Raw genomic sequence first — 19839 nt, 5'->3', positions numbered from 1 at the left:
CGTACACCTTTAGAACGTTCCCCACCGTACACCTTTAGAACGTTCTCCACCGTACACCTTTAGAACGTTCTCCACCGTACACCTTTAGAACGCTCTCCACCGTACACCTTTAGAACGTTCTTCACGGTACTCCTTTAGAACGTTCTCCACGGTACACCTTTAGAACGCTCTCCACCGTACACCTTTAGAACGCATCCTAATGAAATATAGCCACAGTTGTGCTGCATCAATATGTTGAGTCCAGGTTAGATCCTTAGAGATAATGACACTCAGAAATTTGAAATTGCTCACTCTCTCCTCCTCTGGTCCCTCTATGTGTCCACAATCAATTCTTTGGTCTTACTGACATTGAGTGCAAGGTTGTGGCTGTGGCACTACTCAAGTAGCTGGTAGATCTGCTCCTGTGCGCACTTTAGTCACTATCTGAGATTCTGCCAACATTGGTTGCATCATCAGCAAATTTATAGATGGCATTTGAGCTGTGCCTAGCCACACAGATGTGGTGTAGAGAGAGTAGAGCAGTGGGCTAAGCACACACCCCTGTGGTGAGCATGTGTTGATTGTCAACAAGGAGGAGATGTTATTTCCAATCCGCACAGATTGTGGTCTTCCAGTTAGGAAGTCAAGGATGCAGTCGCAGACAGAGATGCAGAAGCCCAGGTTCTGTAGCTTTTCAATTAGGACTGTAGGAAAGATGTTAAATGCTGAGCTATAGTCAATAAACAGCATCCTGACATAGGTATTTGCATTGTCCAGGTGGTCCAAGGCTACACGGAGAGCCATTGAGATCAATCTACTGTAGACTTCTTGTGGCAATAGGCAAATTGCAGTCCTTCCTGAGACAGGAGTTAATTCTAGCCTTGACCAACCTCTCAAAGCATTCATCCTTTCCTTATAACTTGGGCATCCAAATGTGTGTTGGCTGTGGCAGCTTGCCATCTGTCTTTGGTTCAAAGACTCCCTGGAAGCTGCATGCTTCTTGTCCTTGGGGTTAGAATGGTTTGTGATGTTAAAGCACAGGACACGAGGGGAGGGGGTATATAGTGTGGAATCATCTTGTGTTTGAAAAGCATGGTATGTGGTGGAAAGACGCACAGGCTGCAGAGAAACTTCCAGAAAAAAATACAGAATCGACTATTCTACAATTACTGAAAACTCACACATACAGGTGATTATATTAAAAAATCTAAGCAAGCATAGGAAAGTTAATCTGCAAGTAAAGTAACAATTCTGCACCCTAATCCAACAGAGATAAAACCTCATTCTATTTAAACTGAGCTTTGGTTGCCAGGGTAAATCATGTGAATAATCAGCTGCTGTTATACATGTCCCCTGATCCATTGATTGCCTAAATGTTAAAAATAGCTGTGACTGAGAATTCTCATACAATTTAGTGCTAGTGAACACAGAGTAGAACAAACAAAGACTGTCTTGTTGACATTGAGGAAGAGGTTACCGTAAGACTGTCAGAAATGGGAGCAGAATTAGGCCATTCAGCCCATTGAGTCTGCTCCATCATTCCATCAAAGCTGATTAACATCCCTTTCAACCCCACTCCCCTGCCCTCTCCCTATAACCTTTCACAGCCTTACTAATCAAAAAACTATCAACCTTTTCCTTAAATATACCCAGTGACATGGCCTCCACATCCATCTGTTACAATGAAATCCACAGATTCACTACCCTCTGGCTAAAGGAATTCCTCCTCCTCTCCGTTCTATATGGGCATGTCTCTATTCAGAGGCTGTGCCCTTCCCCAGAATAGGAAACATCCTCCCCAATCCACTCTGTCTCGGGCTGTCAATATTCGATAGGTTTCCATGAGCTCCCCCCTCAGCAAGTACCAGCCCAGAGCCATCAAATGCTCCTCATATGTTAATTCTCTCATTCTTGTGAATCTCCTCTCCACTGCCAGCAAGTCCTTTCTTGGATAAAGGACCCAAAACTCCTCACAATGCTCCAAGTCCAGCTGACCAGTGGCTTGTAAAGCCTCAATGTTACATCCTTGCTTTTATACTCTAGTCCTTTCAAAATGAATGCTAACAAAAAAACCATGTATGATTTGCGGAGGGCTATTTCCAAGAGTGAAGAGACAACTTTGAGCAAGGCTAGAGGTGACATTGGACGCACGTCAACTCTGGCAGGGTTTGCATCGCGTTAATTCCCACAAAGCAAAACCCAACAACATGAATGGCTGCGATGCTTCACTACCAGGCGAGCTTAACACCTTTTATACTCGTCTTGAAAGGGAGAATAAAACTACAGCTAATGAGGGTCCCAACTGCATCCAGTGATGCTGTGATCTCTGTCTCAGAGGCTGACATCAGACTGTGTTTCTAGTGGGTGAACTCTCGCAAGGTGACAGGCTCCAATGTAGTACCTGCTAACTCTAAAGACCTGTGCCAGCCAACTGGCGGGGAGTTCAAATACATACTGAATTGCTCACTGGTATATTCATAAGTTCCCATCTGCTTCAAAAGGGCAATGATTATACCAGTACCCAAGAAGAACAGCGGGAGCTGCCTTAATGACTATTATCCAGTAGAACTTCCATCTATGGCGATGAAATGCTTTGAGAGGTTGATTATAGCTAGAATCAACTCCTGCCTTAGCAAAGACCTGGACTCAAAGCAACTTGCCCATTGATGCAATAGGTCTAGAGCAGATGCAATCTCTCTGGCTCTCCACTCGACCTTGGATCTCCTGGACAATGTAAATAGCTATGTCAGGATGCAGACTATTGACTACAGATCTGCATTTAACACTATCATTCCTACAGTCCTGATCAGAAAGCTGCATAACCTAGGCCTCTGTACCTGGCTCTGCAAGTGGACCCTCGACTGCTTAACTGGAAGGCCACAATCTTTGCGGATTGGAAATAACATCTCCAACTTTCTGACAATGAACACGTGCTCACCACAGGGGTGTGTGCTTAGCCCACCGCTCTACTCTCTCTGCACCACATCTGTGTGGCCAGGCACAACTCAAATGCCATAGTTGGCAGAATCTCAGATGGCGATGAAAGTGCGCACAGGAGCCACAGCTAGCACCTCCTAGTACCAGTGGAGCGAACGTGCTCTGAAAGACTTTCCGTTGGCAAGTCTCAGGTGACCAGTCCCATAGATGCAACTGAGTCACAGAACTAATGCACCTGATAAACACAGGGGAGACTGCAGATGCTGGAAATCCAGAGCAACACGCATAAAATGCTGGAGGAACTCAGCAGGTCAGGCAGCGTTTATGGAGGGGAATAAACACTCAAAAAAGGTCTCAGCCTAAATTGGCGACTGTTTATTCTCCTCCATAGATGTTGACTGCCTTGCTGAGTTTCTCCAGTATTTTTCTGTCTAAAGGACATGAATTATTTTAGCTTATGTTTGCACTTAATTAACAACTGTTTATTTGGCACAGGGGTGGGGGGGAGATGTGATTACTTTTAGAAAAAAGGACTGTGGGTTGGCAAAGATAGAGCCTGTATGCATTAATAATTTAAATAAAATTCTCTTTCCTTTCATGCCAGTTCACAGCTCCCTGATTCTTTGATCCAGGCACCATTCAAGCATGTCATAGAGCAGTATAGCACAAAACCAGGCCCATTAGTCCATCTAGTCTATGTCAAGCTGTTATTCAGTCTAGTCCCATTGACCCACACCTGGACCATAGCCCTCCATTCCCTTCCCAACCACGTACTCATCCAAACTTCTCCCAAATGTTGAAATCAAACCCACATCCACCAAGTACTTTCTCTGACAGCTCGTTCAACGCTCTGAGTGAAGGAGTTCTCCCTCACTTTGCCTCCAATTAAACATTTCATTTTTTACAATTCATTTCTTATCTCAAGTTCTAGTCTTGCCCAACCTCAGAGGAAAAAGCCTGTCTGCATTTACCATATCTGTTCTCAATTTTGTATACTCTATCAAATCCCCCTCCTTCTCCTGTGCTTTTGGAGGAAACCTGGAGGAGACGTACACAACCACAGGAAGAACATACAGACAGCGGTAGGAATTGAATCCGATTTTACAGCTGCTGTTATGAAAGCATTACTCTAGCTGCTACCGTGTTGCCCTCAATTTGGTATTAGTCTTGGTTTATTATTGTCACATGTACCCTGGCTCCTTAAGGTTGTTAAAGTCGTGGGCGGTAATGGGGACATATCCCTCTACCTATTAAATGTTCCCACCTCAGATAGCCTCTGACAACCAAGTCCAGCTCCTGGCCTTCACGTGTGGTTTAGCTACTAAGACTGGTGGAACAGGGCTTAGAAGGGGCAAAAGCGGGTTACTGGCACCTTAAAACCAATCGCTTTGCCTTAAATGAGTCTTGTCAGCCATGGCTGACAGTTCACCTAGGAGAAGGAGAACTCTGATCTCAAACCTACACTGCCCTGTGTCTGTATCTACCCACGGGGAAGGCTTCGGGTGTAAACCCTGAAAGAAAGATCTGTAGCTGGAGTCCCCAGGGCAGTCCTACATTGAGTTCAACACTGACTGCCAACTGCTATGACACTGCTGTGTCAGTCTTTGCTGTTCCTTTGGGTTCAGACGTGTGGAGAGGGTGAACTTGCTGCACAGGCAACAGCTTACTCTCCATATCGTACTGACCAGACTTACTTTAGACAGCTAGGTGACCCTGACCGACGGAAGCCTCACTCACTAACATAGTGAAAAGACAGCTTGTCTTGCATACTGTTCATACAGATCAAATCACTACACAGTGCATTGATCTAGAACAAGGTAAAAACAGTAATGATGCAGAATAAAGTGTAAAAGCTACTGAAAAGAGCAATGTGCAGGTAAATGGTAAAGTGTATGATCATAACGAGTTAGACTGTGAGGACAACAGTCCATCTTATCATTCATCTGTTCAAGAGTTTGATATTTTTAACAATCCATACAGGCTTCTTCCTGACAACTGGCACTTTCCTGCTCCCAACTCACCACCTGCTACAAAATTCTCTGGATGCTGTTATTAATTTGTTATTAAGTAGTGTTATTAAAACATTTTGAATTTAGGAAGGGTTAAGGGATGCAGCATGAAGTTGGTGAATTGATTAAAGGCCGACAGATTTCTTCATTCTTAAATTTCCCACAGCTGTGTGTTAAGCTCCGATCGTGTAAACACAACAAGACAGTGATGGACGCTGGCAAGTCAGTGAAGACTACTCATGTCAGAGCAAAAGCTCCAGCGGTGGGGTTGAGCAGAGTTCCCCCAGAAGGTGATGATGAAGTTGATCTTTTATGATCAGCACAATAGAGTGGAGTTTGGTAAAAAGGATTGTAATATCAAACACCGGAGAGTTTCGGGTCATGTGGGCTACAGCTGGTGTACATTATTTTCTATATGAAACAGCACACAATTCCAATTATGTGTGTTGGTAAATAATGAATCATATTAAAAGAATGGAATGCTAACATTACATTTGACTTACTCACCACCAGCTCCACCTGCAAGTTAATCTTTAGGGAATCCTGTACAAGAACTCCGAAGTCCCTTTGCACCTCTGATTTGTGAATTTGCTCCCCATTCACAAAATATCCTGTACTTTTATCCCTTCCGCCAAAGTGCATGACTATCCACTTCCCTGCACTGTATTCCATCTGTCACATCTTTGTCCAATCTCCAAATCTGTCCAATTCCTTCTGCACACTCCCTGCTTCCTCAACACTACCTGCCCCTCCACGGATCCTTGCACTGTCCGCAAAACCAGCCACAAAACTTGATAATCATCTGGCATCCACTCTATCCAGCCTCAGAGCTGAAGAAATCCAAGTGTAAGAGACAGACATCCTGAAACCATCACAAAGTGATGTAACACTGACATTCCAGGTTGGCACAGGACTGTGTAAGCCAACTCCCATAAAAGTAAGACTCTCAGACTACTGAACAGATTGACCAATACAATGAGGCCAAACACAGATACAGTAAATATGGGTAAGAAGCTCTTTTTCAAAGCTTTTCTTCAAGAACACTACTCAATAAAATAACTTTTATAACAGCTTCAATTCCAAACTGCAAAAACATTTTTAAAAGTCACCTTGTTAATGATGGTAATAGAGCGAAGTCTATGGAGGAACAACAGCAATGACGGATCAATGTCATGGAACAGGTTTTGCATTTGCTGGTTCTGTGGTTTGAGTGGAAGAACAATCTTTGTTGTCCATCTGAGAAATTAGAATTGAACACAGAACAGAATCAGGTTTAATATCACCAGCATGAATGAAATTTGTTGTCTTTGCAGCAGCGGTACAATGCAAGCACTGTAACAGAATGAAAAAAAAACACTGAATTACAGTATGTATATAGTGCCTATAAAAAGAATTTATCCCCTTGGAAGTTTCATGTTTTATTGTTTTACGACAATGAATCACAGTCAATTTAATTGGCTTTTTTTTAAAAACACAGAACAACATAAAAAGGCTCGTGTCAAACTGAAAACAGATCTCCACAAATTAATTACAAATATAAAACACAAAATAATTGACTGCACAAGTATTCACCCCCTTTTAATATGACACACCAAATCATCGCTGGTAGAGCCAAATCGTTTTGGAAGTGACATAATTAGTTAAATGAAGATCACCATGTGTAGTCAAGATGTTTCAATTGATTGTAGTAAAAATACACCTGTATCTGGAAGGTCCAACTGCTAGTGAGTCAGTATCCTGGCAAAAACTACACCATGAAGACAAAAGAACACTCCAAGCAACTTGTGAAAAAGTTATTGAAAAGTTGCAAGTCAGGTGATGGATACAAGAAAATTCCCAAGTCAATCATCAAGAAATGGAAAGAATATGCCACAGCTGTATATCTGCCTAGAGCAGGCTGTCCTCAAAAACTGAGTGACTGAGCAAGAAGGGAATTAGTGAGGGAGACCAGCAAGAAACCTAAGACAACTCTGGAGGAGTCACAAACTTCAGTGGCTGAGTTAAGAGAGACTGTGCATGCAACAACTGTTGCCCGGGTGATTCACCAGCCGCACCTTATGGGAAAGTGGCAAAGAGAAAGCCAATGTTGAATAAACTCACATGAGATCTTGGCTAGAGTTTGCCAGAAGACATGTGGGAGACTCTGAAGTCAGCGGGAAGAAGGTTCTATGGCCTGATGAAACCAAAATAGAGGTTTTTGGCCATCAAAACTAAATGCTATGTTTGGTGTAAGCCAAACACTGCACATCATCAAAAACACACTGTGAAGCGAAGGTAGAGGGTAAAATGAATGCAGCAAAATACAGGGAAATCCTGGTGGAAAACCTGATGCAGTCTGCAAGAGAACTGTAACTTTGGAGAAGATCTGTTTTCCAGCAAGACAAAGCATAAATGCACAGGAATGGCTTAAAAACAAATTTAATGTCCTAGAGTGGCCAAGACAGAGTCCAGACTTCAATCCAATTGAGAATTCACGGCTGGATTTGAAAAGGGGTGTTCACTCAAGATTCACATGCATTCTGACAGAGCTTGAGCAGATTTGTAAAGAAGAATGGAGAAAAATTGCAGTGTTCAGATGTGCAATGCTGATAGAGACCTATCCACACAGACTCCAGGCTATAATTGCTGCCAAAGGTGTGTCTATTAAATACTGACTTGAAGGGGTTGAGTAACTATGCAATCAATTATTTTGTGTTTTATATTTGTAATCAACTTAGATCACCTTGTAGAGATCGGTTTTCACTTTGACACCAAGAGTCTTTTTCTGTTGATTAATGTCAAAAAATGTCAAATTAAATCCACTGTAATTCAATATTGTAAAACAATAAAATATGAAAACCTTCAAGGAGGTGAATACTTTTTATTAGCACTGTATATTAAATAGTTAAATTTAATAAGTATTGCAAAAAATGGAAATTAAATGAAGTAGTGAGAGAGTGTTCTTGGGTTGTTGTCTGTTCAGAAATCAGATGGCAGAGGAAAAGAAGTTGTTCCTGCATTGTTGAGTGTGTGTCTTTAGACTCCTGTACCTTCTTCCTGATGGTAGCAAGGAGAATAGGGCATGACCTGGGTCACGGGGGTCCTTAATGATGAACACCACCTTTTAGAAACATTACTTCGTGAAGATGCCTTGGATACTAGGGAGGCCGGTGCCCATGATAGAGCTGACCAAGTTTATAACTCTCTACTTTGATCTTGTGCAGTAGTCCCCACCCCCAACTAGACGGTGTGCAGCCAGTTAGAATGCTCTCCAAGGAACAGCTGTAGAAATTTGTGAGTGTTTTTTGTAACAAAGCAAATCTCCTCAAACTCCTCATGTAATATAGCCACTGCCTTGCCTTCTTTATAGCTGCATCAATATGTTAGGTCCTCAGAGATACTGACACCCATGAACTTGAAGCTGCTCACTCTCCCCTCTTCTGATCCCTCTATGAGGACAGGTGTGTGTTCCCTTGTCTTATGCTTTCTAAAGTCTACAGTCAGCTCTCTGGTCTTACTGTCGTTGAGTGCTAGATTGTTGCTGTGACACCACTCAACTAGCTGGTATATCTTGCTCCTGTATGCCCTCTCATCACCAGCTGAGATACGGTACTGCACAGTACAGGCCTTTTAGCCCAAAAGTTTGTGCCAACCCTTTAACCTACTCCAAGATTAATCTAACCTTTCCCTCTAAAATAGCCTCCATTTTTCTATCATCCAAATATATCATTACCTCCCACCCCCACTCTGCTTTCTGCAGGGATTACCCCATGATTCCCTCGTTCATTCGCCCCTCCCTCCTGGCACTTGTCCCTACTAGCGGCAAAGTGCTACACCTGCCCATTCGCCTCCATTCAGGGCCCCATGCAGTCCTTCCAGGTGAGGCAACACTTCACCTGTGAATCTGCTGGGGTTGTCCATTCTGTCCAGTGCTCCCGATGCAGGCTCCTCTGCATTGGTCAGACCCGTTGCAAACTGGGGTACTGCTTTGTAGAGCACTTCCATTCCACTGCCGAAAGCACAACTTGCTTGTGGCCAAACCCATTCTCATTCTGACATGGTTTCTCTTGTGCCAAGATGAGGGCACCTTCAGGGTGGAAGAGCAACACTTTACTTTCTGTCTGGGTAGCCTCCAACCTGATAGCACGAATATTGATTTCTCCTTCCGGTAAACCCCCCCTTTCTATTCCCCAGTCTGGCTACTTACCACTTCTCATCTGCCTATCACCTCCCCCGAGTCCCCTCCTTACTCCCTTTCTCCTATGGTCCACTCTCCTCTCTTATCAGATTCCTTCCTCTCCAGCCCTTTACCTTCCCCACCCACCTGGCTTCACTTACCACCTTCTATCTATCCTCTTTACCCTTCCCCCACTTTTTTACTCGGGCATCTTCCACTTTCCTTTCCAGTCCTGAAGAAGGGTCTCAGCCTGAAATGTCAACTGCTTATTAGTGTCCATAGATGCTGCCTGACCTGCTGAGTTTCTCCAGCACTTTGCGTGCTCCTCCTGTTTAATTTGGTCTTTTGACTCTGTTCAGTAGTTAACAGACTCTATATAATTGTAATATAATAACTTTGCCAGGTCAACTCTCCAAATCAATGGATGTCACGTTGTTGTATATTACCTTGCCTTCTCTGCATCCGACCCCATCAAGTCTACAGGTCTTTCATCGTCAATCCAATGGGGAAGGATGTATCCCATTGGGCCACTGAGCTTGTCGAAGCAGATATGGAAACCATTAGAGTGAATTTCTGGGGTGTCCGTAACTTTGAAGACCGACTTAAATCCGATGCCTTTCTGGCCTGCCAAGAAATCAAAATATTAATCTGTTTGTAGCTTATTTCAACTTGCAGTCATTTAGTGAAAGGTGGGTTACCGGCACCTTAAAGCTAATTGCTCCGGGCGGATGGGGTTCATCACCTGCGGTTGGCTGCTCAGCTAGGAGAAGGAAAATTCTGATCTCAGACCTCTGCTGCCTTGTGGCTGTACTCACTCATGAGGAAGGCTTCCGGAGTAACCCCGAGGAAGAATCCGGAACTGAAGCCCCTAAGGCAGTCCTATGTTAAATTCAACTCTGACTGGCAACTCCCTGTGAAGCTGCTGGTACCAAACTGTATCGGTCTCTACTGTTCCTACTGAGTCTTTACCAGTCCTGATGAAGGGTCCCAGCCCAAAACATCATCTGTACTCTTTTCCATAGATGCTGCCTGGCCTGCTGAGTTCCTCCAGCATTTTGTGTGTGTTGCTCAGATTTCCAGCCTCTGCGGACTTCCTCGTGTTTCGAAAAAATCCATCCAGGCCATGCACCCTTCATCAGTCAGGAGGTACAGGAGCCTTGGGCTTCACACCACTAGGCTTCAATTACCTTTGACCATCCAGCTCCTGAAACAGCGTGGATAACTTCACTCACCTCAACACTGAATCGATCACAGAATACAACCTACAGACTCACTTTCAGTATCTCTAAACTCCTGTTCTCAGTACTATTTATTTACTTTTTACTTGTGGCTACTGTTGTGTTCTGATTGACAGAACTTCATTAGAGTGGCATGGTTTCATTCCACATTAAATGGTGTTTGGTATTAAATTATCTATTCAATATTTTCCAGACACCTGCCTTGCAAACCATTCCACGCCTTCCTACCTATGTAGCCGTATTTGTGCTTCCCCTTGGTGCTGTAGCCAACGTCACAGATTGCTCGGATATTCTTCTCCTCGAAACCACATTCATTATTGAGGAGAAGGATGCAGTCTCTTTCCACCACGAACAGCAGGCTGGGAGTTGTACCGTCATTGAACGGTGGGTAACTGTTGTCATCAGCATTCTAGGATGAAGTAAGAGGCACAATCAGAACATAAAAGCAGAAAATTTATGACCCAGCTCGAAATATTTCACCCCAAAACTTAATCCTTCATATCCCTTTTGCCTTTTGTTTTACAGATCTTCTCCAAGGGGAGAAGTTTCTCACCATCCATCTGAGCCCTTTATTTTATATACCTCAATCAGATCACCCATCGGTCCTCTCCACCCCAGAGAAAACAAAAGCAGCCTATCTCCACAGCTGAAATCTTCCTTCCTGGGCAACAGCCTCTCCTTTATTGACACCCGTTATCATCAGTGGGCAGAGTCCACTGGAGACCTGAAGGCTGGAGGCCTGTGTGTCTGTCTGTCTCTGTATCTGACTATCCGTGTGTGGATGGATGGGAGAAAAGGGGCTTATTTTGCTGTTGTTGTTGCCTATGTTGTTCTGTTGAACTCTATGGACCTGCTACATTGTCGCCGGAACGTGGGTGACACTGGGAGCTGCTAACACAAACAACATAGTTGACTGGATGTTTCAATGTACATGTGATAAATAAATGTGAATCTGAACACAACAGTCCAGCTAATGGGCTGTATTTTGTATGATTGATGTTTCAATCATTGATGTTTCCGTATTAGGAGGCAATACAACCAGTTCAGCTCATCTCCATCACGCACCTGCAGATGTTTGCCTGGAATTCTTGGACAGGTACACTGGGATCTCTGTTCTCCACTACTTCCTAGGACCATAGCTTAGCATATCATACCATGGCAAAAAGCAGTACAGGGATCTACTGGGATCTCCCCTGGCCCCTCCTATTTGTGACATTTACTGGGATATTTGTAGACAAAAGGCCTGAAGCATTGTTGAGGACCCAGCCATTCATCACACAATCTCTTTGACCCACAGGAGGCTCAGAACTAACACTGTCAGGCTGGGTAACAGCTTCTTCCCCCAGGCTGTGAGACTAACAAAAACATAGAACATAGAAAACCTACAGCACAATACAGGCCCTGTGCCGAACATGTACCTACTTTAGAAATTACCTAGGGTTACTCATAGCCCTCTATTTTTCTAAGCTCCATGTACCTGTCCAAGAGTCTCCTAAAAGACCCTATCGTATCTCAGTGGTGGAATGCCCTGCCACCACTGAGATCTCATCACAAGGACAGCCAGCTGTTTACCATTTTGTTTATTTATGCTGCAGGAATTTTGAATTATACTCTATTAACTTATTTGTGGTAATATTTTGCTTTAAGTTTTGTGCGTGATATATGTACTGCGGGTGCACCATGCTCTGGAGAAACATTGTTTTGTTTGGTTGTAAAACGTACAGTCAGGTGGCAATAAACTTGAACTCGAACCATAGGGACTTGGGCAGAATTACTTCCCTAAAATGTAACATCTCACACTTTTCAGGATTATATTTCACCTGCTGTTACTGCACACCTCTTACCAATCATTCGGTATCATCCACAACACCTTGAATTTTCGTCTCATCTGTGAATTGGTTCATCACAATTCCCACAATCACATCACAGGTCACAACACACATAAAATGCTGGTAGAACACTGCAGGCCAGGCAGCACTGTGTGTGTTGTTGTTTGAATTTCCAGCATCTGCAGATTTCTCTTACTATCTTTCCTTTCGGTTAGTCCTGACGAAGGGTCTCAGCCCGAAACGTCGACAGTGCTTCTCCCTCTCGATGCTGCCTGGCCTGCTGTGTTCCACCAGCATTTTGTGTGTGTTGTTTGAATTTCCAGCATCTGCAGATTTCCTCGTGTTTGCACATCACAGGTCACTGGCTTTCCATCACAAAGGCAATTCACCCTCTGCTTACCTTTACCTGCCAGTTTCTGAATCCAATTTGCCCTACATCCCACAGGCATTTATCTTTTGGACCATTCCCCCACACAGGAATTGTCCAAGGCTTTACTCAAGCTCACATGGATATTAACCACATCACACACCTCCATAAGCTTACACCTTCATAAAAAATTAAATTAAAACATTCAGGAACATCCCTTACAAAGCCAAGCTGATCAGCACAATCAATCTCTGTCTGAGTTCATAAGACCGTAAGAAATAGGAGCAGGAGTCGGCCATCTGGCCCGTTGAGCCTACTCCGCCATTCAATAAGATCATGGCTGATCCAATCATGAATAATATGAGGAGCGTTTGATGGCTCTGGGCCTGTACTCACTGGAATTCAGAAGAATGAGGGGTGACCTCATTGAAACCTATTGAATGTTGAAAGGCCTTGATAGAGTGGATGTTGAGAGGACGTTTCCTATGGTGGGGGAGTCTAGGACTAGAGGACGCAGCCTCAGAATAGAGGGATGGCTTTTAAATGGAGATGAGGAAGAATTGCTTTAGCCAGGGAGTGGTGAATCTGTGGAATTTGTTGCAACAGGTGGCGGTGGAGGCCAAGTCATTGAGTATATTTAAAGCAGAGGTTGATATATTCTTGATTAGTCAGGGCACGAAGGGATTTGGAAGAGGGTAGGAGATTGGGGCTGAGAGGGAAAAAGGATTTGCTATGAATAAACTGTGGAGCTGACTTCATTCTGCTCCTATATCTTATCCAACATCCCCATTGAGAAGGATTACCTCATATTCCGTCTGGATAGCCTCCAACCTGATGGCATGCACATTGATTGCTAGTAATTTCTCCTTCTCTTTCTCCATTTTGCATTCTGGCTCCCCTCTCACCCCTTCACTTCACCTCACATGATCATCACCTCCCTCTGGTTCCCCTCCTCCTGCCCATTCTCCCATAGTCCACCCTCCCCTCCTATCAGATTCCTTCTTCTTCAGCCCTTTAACCTTTTCCACCTATCACCTCCTAGCTTCTTACTTCATCCCCCTCACCCGGTCTCACCTATCACCTCCCAGTTTATACTCATCCCCCTCCCCCCACCACTCACACGCTGATGAAGGGAAACATCAATTGTTATTCCTCTCCACAGATGCTGCCTGACCTGCTCAGTTGCTCGAGCATTTTGTGTGTTTTGCTCGATATAGATGAGCATGGTTTGACAGGTAACCAATAAGCATTACGGAGGCTGAAAGGCCTAGATCAGGGGTTCCCAACCTTTTTTATGCCATGGACCAATACTGTTAAGCAAGGGGTTGGTGGACCCCAAGCGGAGAACCCCTGGCATAGACAGAATGAACGTGGAGAGAATGTTTCCAATAGTCTAGGACCAGAGGGCACAGCCTCAAAACAGACAGACGTTCCTTTAGAACAGAGATGAGGAGGAATTTCCTCAGCCAGAGGGTGTTGAATCTGTAGAATTCATTGCCATAGTCAGTTATGGAGGCTAAGTCATTGGATATATTTGAAGTGAAGGTTGATAGGTTCTTGATTACTAAGGGTGTCAAAGATTACGGGCTGAAGACAGAAGAGTGGGTTGAGAGGGATGATAAGTCAAACACGATTAATAGCAGGGCATACTCAATGGGCCAAATGGCCTAATTCTGTTCCCATGGACTGACAGAAAAGTAGAAAGGTGGCCATTTTGAAGATACATGTATTATTACATATGCTTATAACGTTTTTCTGGATTTATTGGCTATGCAAACTGACTGAGCTTACCTGTATCAGTTCCAGGACAAAATGCGTGTCTTTACTGTACAGCTCTGTAGATAAGCGTGCAAGGCTTCGTCCTAATCGATTCTGATGAACTTGCATTAGCTTCTTCCCCTCATCGTTCAGTTCAATCCCAATGCCAAATTCATTTTTTCTAAACCAAAAGAATGTATGTAAATATTTATATCAATTCAATAACTGACAGTTTTCTAGCATCACAAACCGTAGTGCCTCTTCTTATTCTGCCCAAACCTCCCAATGCTAATCTGCATACTTCAAATTCACAGCCAGGCGTATGATTCTCAGAATTAGAATCAGTTTTATTATCACTGACATATGTGAGAAATCATAGCACTGTGGCAGCAGAACAGTTTAATACATAAAAAAGTATTATAGATTATAATAATATAAAAATAATGCAAAAAGAGAACAAAACTAGTATGGTAATGTTCATGGATTCGTGGACCGTTTGGAAATCTGACGGCGGAGGGGAAGAAGTTGTTCCTAAAGAGATAAGTGTGGGTCTTTGGGCTCATTTACCTCCTCCCTGATGGTTGAGAAGAGGGCATGTCCTGGACAGTGAGTCTACAATCCTCTGCAGCATTTTCTGAAACTGGCATTGGTACCTCCATGCGAGACAGTGATGCAACTTAGACCCGAAGGCTGAAGCCCCTGGATCGGGTCATCTGGAGGTCAGACGCCTGATGTCTGTGAGTCCAGGGGCAAGGACTGTAGGACCAGAGGCAGCCTGTCCTGGGGTTGGAGGCCTGCCTGTGTGTTTGAGTGCATGGATGGGTGGGAAAGGGGTTTGTTTAGCTGTCGCTCGTCTTGTTTTGTTCTGTTGTTGTTGCCGGCTGTGTTGTTCTACGGAACACTGTGGCACCAGAAAGTGTGGGTCACTTGCAGGCTGCCCCCCAACACATCCTTAGATATTTATTTACTTATTTAGAGATGCAGCATGGAGGAGCCCCTCCTGGCCCTTTGAGCTGCACTGACAGCAACCCCCATTAACCCTGATTTAACCACTAACCTAATCATGGGACAATTTACAATGGCTGACTAACCTACCCGGTACGCCTTTGGACCACGGGAGAAAACTGGAGTAGCTCCTTTCAAAAGGAGGACGTACAGAGACTCCTCACAGACTGAACCCTGAATTCCAAAGCCCCAAGCTGCAGTGGGATTGTGCTAGTTGCTCGGCCACTGAGGTGCCCATTGTTTTAGTTGTTAATGCAAACGACGCATTTCACTGCAACGCACACTCACAAAATGGTCTTGGCCCAAACCATCAACTGCTTATTCTTTTCCATAGATGCTGCTGAGTTCCTGCAGCATTTTGTGCGTGTTGCTTTGGATTTCCAGCGTCTCGCGTTTGTGGCGCATTTCACCGTATGCACGTGATGAAATAAATCTGAAATCTGATACTGATACTGACCTGATGTCATCAATGATTGACTTGTGCAGTTTGTCCTCCTCATTAGCTCCATCGAGCGAGCACTCTTCAAGCCTTGCTAGCTCAGCCAGATCAGACGGAACAACATTTAAAAGAGCCGTGTCATCCCCAGACTCGGGAGGCTTCTCATCGGGCACTGGCAAGTCATTGGCTTCATCAGCAAGCACAAACTTGTCACCATCATCATCTTCAGCCACTGAAATAAGAATATTCATATTCAGTTGTTGGATCTGATGGTTTAATTTTACAATCAATTATCTGCTTGTATTTTAAGAGGTGTTTATACACATAATATTTCAATATGCCTGTCTCACCATGGCTTTTTTATGGCATGGATTCATGCCACTGAGTAAGGAGTCTGTGGACCCCAGGTTGAAAACTCCTGCTTTAGCGGTTATACAAAGTATAATTCAGGAAACCTCTTCAAGTTTCTTTGTTCTTTCCTAGTATCTTCTCATTGGTTAATTTTACGGCATTACTTATAAGTATTTTCCAATTGAATTATTGTTATGTATGAAATTTTCTCATCTTTGTGTATAAATGTAGCTGTTTTATTCTGGGTGCCATCTTTAGGTCCTCTTTTCTTCGAGTAGTAAGGTGCCGCCCCACCCCACTCCCCGTCCCTGTTCTATCAATTCTTCATAAAGTTATAGTATTGTGAAGCAACAAGTTTTATGCCTCACTCTTGACTTCTAAAACAACTTTGGATTTAAACACCAGAATCCACCACAGTTTACAACTCATCTTTGTGACCCTCCACCATTTCCTTGTCACCAAGTGAAGTAATTGGAGGCAAGATTCTGCAGGTGACTTACCTCGTCCACGAGGCTACTAGAACCCTGACTCCTGACACAAACAGAATCAGGTTTGATATCACCGCCATATGTAATTAAATTTGTTGTCTTTGCAGCAGCTGTGCAATGCAGTACATAATAATAGTAAGAAATTGTGAATTACAGGAACTTGAAATTGCTCAGGATCCTTGGATGTTAATGGTATTAGTATCTTATTGGCCTATGTACTGAGAGGCAGTGAAAAGACTCTGTTTTGCATACACCCTGACACAGCACACCATGCATAAGGCCGTAAGACACAGCAGTAGTGTTAGGTCTTTCGGCCTATCGAGTCTACTCCACCATTCTATCATGGCTGATTTATTATCCCTCTTAATCCCATTCTCCTGCCTTCTTCATGTATCTTTAGACACCTGACTAATCAAGAACCCAATCTCCACTTTAAGTATACCCACTTAGCCTCCACAGCCGTCTGTGGCAACAAATTCCACAGATTCAGCACTCTCTGGCTAAAGAAATTCCTCCTCATCTCTGCTCTAAAGGGACATCTTTCTATTTGGAGGGTGTGCCCTCTGGTCCTAGACTCACCCGCTATTGGAAATATCTTCTCCACACCCAGCCTATCCAGGCCTTTCATTACTTGTCAGGTTTCAGCATCAGTAAGGAGATCAAAAGGAAAACAGAATGTAGGACAACTTGCACAAAATGCTGGAGGAACTCAGCAGGCCAGGCAGCATCTCGGACCGAGACCCTTCAGCAGCAGAGATGCCTGAACTTAAAAGTGGGGGGGGGGGGGGGGGGGAACAGAGGCTAGCTTAGAGGGAGGTGAAGCCAGGTGGGTGGGAAAAGTCAAGAACTGAGGAAGAAATAATCTGATACAAGAGGAGGGTGGACTTTAGGAGAAAAGGAAGGGTGGTGGGGGGGAACCGGTGGAAATAATAGGCAAGTGAGAAGAAGTGGAAGGCCAGAGTGGGGAATGGGAAGGTGCCTTGTCCCCTGGAAGGAGAAATCGACACCCATACCATAATGTAGAACAATGCGATACTGAGAGTTCAGGTAGACAAATAAAAGCCAAGGGCTATGAAGCGGTAGATTGGAAGATCAAGACTTCATCTTTAGCATATGATCAGTCCATTCAAGAGTCTGATAACAGCAAGATAGCAGCTGTCACTGAGCCTTCCCAGATGTCATGGTGACTCCTGCCAGACACTTGTGGGCATTCAGTTGGGAAGAGTATGGCTCGGTTGTGCCCAATTGCTTCCTGGGTGAGGTGCAAGAGGGCTGCGGGAAGCCTGAAATGTTCCCCAGAACTAAAGCAATTCTTTCAGAGGATGGAAATAGTTTTAAAATTGACAAAGCCACTCTCAAGTTGGACGAGCAACACCTCATATTCTGTCTGGGTAGCCACATGGATATTACTTTCTCTAACCACCTGTAATTTTTCCCCTGTTCCCTCTTTTCCAATTCCTAATTCTAGCTCCACTCTTACCCCTGCTCTTCCCTTCGCCAGCCCACATCACCTCCCTCTGGTGCCTCTCCTCCTTCCCTTTCCCCCATGGCCCACTCTCCTTTCCTAGCAAATTCCTTCTTCTCCAGCCCTTTAACTTTTCCACCTGTCACATCCCAGCTTCTCACTTCATCCAACTCCCCCACCAATCCACCTTTCCCTCACTTGGTCTCATCTTCTCACTTTGTACTCCTTCTCTTCCTGCACCACCTTATTCTGGCTTCAGTGCCCTTTCCTTTCCAGTCCTGATGAAGGGTCTCAGCCCAAAACGTCACCTCTTTATTCCTCTGCACAGATGCTGCCTGATCGGCTGAGTTCCTCTAGCATTTTGTGGATGTTACTCTGGATTTCCAGTGTTATGCCTGCAGCCCCCTCCTTTGTGAGAATCGCAAGATCACTATTGGGTTGAGTCATGAGACCCAGGAAATGAGAGAGAATGTCTCGTTCCTCCGGCAATATAAAGCTAAGGGACATGGCCAATGTCTCTTGAAGACGAATTTGTGGATTGAGGTACTATGCTATGTGAACGCCCTCAGGCAAAGTGGGCTGGTTGAGGGAGGGATTGCATCACCCCCAACCTGATTGACATATGCGACCCTGCGAGTCAGGATAAAAGAGGATCTGTGGGAACAGCCCCTCAGGCACACCAGAAGAAACGCTAGCGCTCCTGTAATCGGGGAAGCCATTTTGAAGGAGGCCATGTGCGTTCAGTTCCGTTGCCTGGGACTGGTGGCTTGTAACACGGAAAACGGCTTTTAGCTAACAACGGGGAAACCAATTCCCCCGACTCAAAGGATTGGCATCATAAAAGACCTGGGCAAGTTTAAACTGTCTCTCTTAAAACCAAAACACTGCAGCTCGAACAAACTAACAGTGACTTTTATATTTCCATCGGACAATACATTATCCCCTAGACAACGATAGAGCTATTTCTTATTGGTTATTATGATACCCGCGCTTTTAGATTTAGTATTGACGACGTATATTATCTGTATGTTTGCATTAATCTTATTTTTGTGCCCCTTTATCAATAAATACTTTTAAAAATAGTACCATCAGACTTCAACGGACCTCTCTATCTTTGCTGGTAAGTGACCCAGTTACGGGATTCGTAACACCAGCACATGCAAAATCTTGTGTTGAGTAGTTTTAAAAAGTTCCTTACCTGAACTGGCAGATGTGCTTTCAGATGCAATGTCGACTTCTGATTCAGGGACAGTAATATTACCACCTTCATCATCACTCAAGCTCATGAATGAAGATCTACTACTCTGCGACACAGAATCGGTTGTCTGTAACATAATTTACAATGTCAAGTCAAGTCACTTTTTATTGTCATTACGACCATAACTGCTGGTACAGTACACAGTAAAAATGAGACAATGTTTTTCAGGACCATGGTGTTACATGAAACAGTACAAAAACTAGACTGAACTACATAAAAACACAGAAAAACAGACCTACCCAGGACTGCATAAAGTGCACAAAACAATGCAGGCATTACAATAAGTAATTAACAAGACAATAAGCACAGTGGAGGGCAGTAAGTTGGTGTCAGTCCAGGCTTCCGGTACTGAGGATTCTGATGGCTTGGGGGAAGAAACTGTTATAGTCTGGTCATGAGAGCCCGAATGCTTCGGTGCCTTTTCCCAGATGGCAGGAGGGAGAAGAGTTTGTATGAGGGGTGCGTGTGGTCCTTCATTATGCTGTTTGCTTTGCTGGTGCAGCGTGTAGTGTAAATGTCTGTGATGGCAGGAAGAGAGACCTTGATGATCTTCTCAGCTG

At 44.2% G+C, this 19839-nt stretch overlaps 1 protein-coding gene across 1 annotated transcript in view; it reads right to left on the bottom strand.

The window, feature by feature from the left end:
* Positions 1–19839, bottom strand: part of wu:fj29h11 (uncharacterized) — a 157395-nt gene that overhangs the window by 52298 nt on the left and 85258 nt on the right. The window contains exons 23-28 of the mRNA XM_059949087.1: positions 19220–19346; positions 15736–15949; positions 14307–14454; positions 10548–10728; positions 9528–9705; positions 6035–6161 (exon numbers count right to left, since the gene is read on the bottom strand). Of these exons, the coding sequence (XP_059805070.1) occupies positions 6035–6161; positions 9528–9705; positions 10548–10728; positions 14307–14454; positions 15736–15949; positions 19220–19346 (975 nt within the window). The remainder of the gene's footprint in view (positions 1–6034; positions 6162–9527; positions 9706–10547; positions 10729–14306; positions 14455–15735; positions 15950–19219; positions 19347–19839) is intronic.

This window comes from Hypanus sabinus, chromosome 23, assembly GCF_030144855.1.
Source record: "Hypanus sabinus isolate sHypSab1 chromosome 23, sHypSab1.hap1, whole genome shotgun sequence".
In the NCBI taxonomy this organism is placed as follows: Eukaryota; Metazoa; Chordata; class Chondrichthyes; order Myliobatiformes; family Dasyatidae; genus Hypanus; species Hypanus sabinus.
Note: the sequence above shows the minus strand (reverse complement) of the source record. Positions and strands in the feature narration are given on the sequence as shown.